Source organism: Argiope bruennichi, chromosome X1 (genome assembly GCF_947563725.1).
Source record: "Argiope bruennichi chromosome X1, qqArgBrue1.1, whole genome shotgun sequence".
Lineage (NCBI taxonomy): Eukaryota > Metazoa > Arthropoda > Arachnida > Araneae > Araneidae > Argiope > Argiope bruennichi.
The window spans coordinates 137,117,015-137,121,060 of NC_079162.1; the positions used below are offsets into that span (position 1 = coordinate 137,117,015).

General features: G+C 38.8%; 1 protein-coding gene across 1 annotated transcript; it reads left to right on the forward strand.

The window, feature by feature from the left end:
- The first annotated feature begins 1,279 nt into the window (after positions 1-1,279).
- LOC129959425 (uncharacterized) lies at positions 1,280-2,314 on the forward strand. Its single transcript, XM_056072249.1, has one exon. The coding sequence runs from the start codon at positions 1,280-1,282 to the stop codon at positions 2,312-2,314; it is 1,035 nt and encodes a 344-aa protein (XP_055928224.1).
- Positions 2,315-4,046: the final 1,732 nt, after the last annotated feature.

Here is a 4,046-nt window from a genome sequence, read left to right on the forward strand (position 1 = left end):
TATCAACTTCCACCTCCGTTTATAATTATAGGCGATCTTAACGGCCATAGTCCATTATGGGGTAATTCTGATAGTAATTCCCGTAGTCTGCAGATTGAAAAAATTTCTCTCAGATCATAATTTAAGTCTCTTAAACTCTGATGAAAAGACACATTTTCATTTACCCACACGTACATTTCATTCAGTTGACCTCGGAATTTACTCTCCATCTCTCCTGCCTTTTTTGAATTTAACAGTTGACAATAATCTGTATAACAGTGACCATTTTCCATTAATTATAACCGACAGTAGACAGAATTCAAATAGTAATTTCCGACCACCTAAATATATTTTAAATGCAGCCATCTGGCAAAAGTTCACTTCATTAGCCAATATTAATTCTGAAAATATTAGCTCTACCACTATCGAAGATGCACTTAATTATATTGTCAAAACCATAATTGAAGCAGCAGATAAATCAATACCCAAGACTACTATTAATTACAGAAAAAAAAATAAACTTTGGTGGAATGATGACTGCAAACAGGCTTATAAGAAACCAAGGAAGGCTTGGGATATATTCCTCAGGCGACCCACAACCGAAAATTTTATTATTTTTAAAAAGACAAAAGCGGAATCCAGAAGAATTCAAAGACTTAGCCGCAGAGCGTCATGGCAAAAGATTGTTTCCGGCATAACATCAACTATATCCAGCCAAAACTTTGGCATAAAATTAAAACAATCTCTGGTGTCTCTCAATTGAATAGTGCTCCTGTTTTAGTTCATAATGGACCCCTCAGGGGCTCATCAACTATAGGTGAGTACGGGTGTCCCTATCCCGAGGTTCCCAGGGATCTATACTCCCTTCATGCTTACTCTCCTCTACGTCTTCAGCTTTTTGCTTGGTCCTTCCATCCCTCAACGGCAAGCGAGGGAGCTCTCCATGAGAAGCTGTCGCCGCTCTGTTTGCTTCTTGCTTCTCATGGACAGCCAATAACCCCACGTGTTGGCCGTGCGTGGCGACCCATTAGACGGGTGGTACATTTCGGTCCCCGGTGTATCAATCGGCCGGTATCCTAGGCACATGACTGGGCTGCTCAAGGGGATCAAGCGAAAGGGTCACTCCTTGGGCTTGGCGTTAAGGGTGGTCACTGTCCCCGGGGGTGACTCCAAGCGTATAGGTTCTGGTCATCCTTATGGCAAGTGCCGAGGTTGGAAAATTTTCAGAGCCGGCAACTACCATCCCTTGTTGGGCTCCGTGGTGGGCGATGCCGCCGGACCCGAATAACTATAATATCCTATGGGGTCTCTTTCTAACGTCGTCGAAGAGAAATCTACTACTCGTTACATGGTCATTCATACACCTAGCACTTTTCATTCCATTTCTCCTTTTCTCATTAATAAACTTATTTTATCTGCTATTGGTGAGGTACAAAATATAAAAAAATTACGTTCTGGTGATCTGCTATTACAAGTGTCCGAAAAACAAGCATTGCAGATCAGTAAAATGACAACCTTGGGTTCCTTCCCAGTAGAAACATCTTACCATAAAACGATGAATATATCGCGTGGTGTTCTTTCTGAACCCGATTTTATAAAGGTTTTTGAAACAGAATTTTTAGAAGAACTACGAGATCAAAATGTCTGTGCCGCTCGTCGCATAAATATTCGACGAGGTGACAGACTTGTTCTCACGCAACATGTTGTTCTAGCATTTCAAACGCCGGTTTTGCCTAAATCCATCAAAGGTGGTTATATTAATTGCAAAATTCGACCCTACATTCCCAATCCTCTACGCTGTTTCAAATGCCAGAGGTATGGGCATTCACAAACCAGTTGTCGAAATAATGAAAATATTTGTGGTAAATGTGCAGAATCTGGGCATCAAATGAATGCTTGCACATCCGACATTTTGAAATGTGCTAACTGTTCTGGCTCCCATGCTTCATTTTCCAAGTCCTGCCCTAAATGGATCCTGGAAAAAGAAATAATTTCCATTAAGATAAAAAAGAATATACCTTTCCCAGAAGCGCGAAAAATGGTGAACGATAGAACTCCAAAAGTTGGTGTTTCCTACTCATCTACTGTTAAATCTATTCAGAATACATCCTGTTCTCAAACTGATGCAAATATTACTCACTGTCACTGCGCAATAACTAATCCAGTACTGCCCACTAACATGTCATCTACTTGCGTTCAGCTTCAAAAAACTTCTATAACCTCTGAAAATTTGTCTCCTAAAAAGTCAGCACCACGAACTTCTGATATTTCAAAAAAAAATTGCCAAAAACAGGAAGAAATTGAAATCACTTGCAACAAGGCCTCATGTTGCTGAAGATTTTTTAAAAATTGATACGTCTTCATCTGAATTTTCAGATATGGAGTTGGATTCTTCCGCTTCACTAAAGAAAAATGTTGCAGAGGGTGTTAAGAAAAAGAAAAAGCCTCCAGATAAAGAGTGAATTTTATGGAAGCTCTGTTTTCCTGGAAATGCCACGGGTTTCGTAATAAAATCTCTCATATTAAAGATCTCATTAATGAAACTCATCCCGTCTGCATTGCGCTCCAAGAAACCTTTCTTAAGCCATCAGATAATGCAAAAATTCGGCGTTACAGCCTGATTCGAAAGGACGTTAATTCTAATCGAGCATCTGGGGGTTACCTCGGAGGTCACAGATATATATCGTGCCATACAATATATTGCTAAGAATAAGTTTAGAAAGGTGATTATTTATTCCGATTCTTGGAGTGCCCTTCAAGCCCTTATTGAAAAGTCGCACAATCATGCATATATTTCTGATATCAGGAGTTTTCTAAAGGAATTATATCAAAATGGTTTTGAAATTCTTTTCTGTTGGATTCCTTCCCATGTAGGTATCCAGGGGAATGAAATAGTAGATATTGCTGCAAAATCATCAAACGAATCCTACAAACAAGCCATTCCTTATACTGACGTACGCTCTTCCGTTCGTAAATGGTTATTCCAAAATTGGCAGAACCAGTGGAATCTCGAGACAGAAAACAAACTATACACAGTCAAACCTTTTATTGATCTTTGGTGTTCCTCCCTAAATCGTCGATACGATGTTATTCTTACAAGATTACGCATTGGACACTCTCGCATAACTCATAAATATATACTTTTCAAGCAGCCACCACCAACTTGTAGTCGTTGTGGTGATAGTTTAACTATCAGACATATATTAATCGAATGTCAGTCACTGGACTCATTGCATCTTAAGTATTTTAATACAGTTGTTCCTTGTCTTCCGCTTTTAATTGGACATAAACCGCATTTTAATATTTTCCTTTATTTAAAAGAAGCTGGTTTTATCAAAGAAATTTGAAATGTTGATACCTTCTTATCATTTTTCCTAATTTATAGTTGTTTTTTTAATATCGGATTGTAAATATTTTATACATAGTTTTAAGATGTAAAGCAAAAGCTCTCATCTAGTTGCGGCACAGTTTATCCAGAGAATGGATCTTGCGCTAGTATAATGCTCACTCACTAGTTGATAATGGAAGAACAATATCCACCTTAAAGGACATTGCAAATGCCATCGCTTCATCTTTAGCCCATACAATCAGTAGCGAAAATTACCCCCTTACGATTTTGTAGAACAAAAAGAAAGCAGAAAAACAAAAATTTCATTTTGATTCTAAAATTAATCAATCCTATAACTGTGACTTTAGTCTCCGGGAATTTCAAACCAGCCTCTCAAAGATGCATGAATCTGCACCAGGTCCAGATAATATCACCTATACAATGATCAAACATCGCAGAAGAATTTGCTACATCTGTACAACCGCATTTGGAGAGAACACCAATTTCCCACAATTTGGCAACAGGCCGTAATTATCCCTCTATTAAAACCGGGCAAAGATCCGACGAATCCATCTAACTACCGTCCAATAGCTTTGACGAGTTGTCTTTTTAAAGTGCTGGAAAGAATGATAAATAACAGATTAATTTATTACCTGAAAGAGAATCCCCTCAGGGGCTCATCTACTATAGGTGAGTACGGGTGTCCCAATCCCGAGGTACCCAGGGATCTATACTCCCT

Excerpts from the sequence above, each read along its gene's own strand:
- LOC129959425 (XM_056072249.1), top strand. The coding sequence starts at position 1,280 with ATGGGGTCTCTTTCTAACGTCGTCGAAGAGAAATCTACTACTCGTTAC.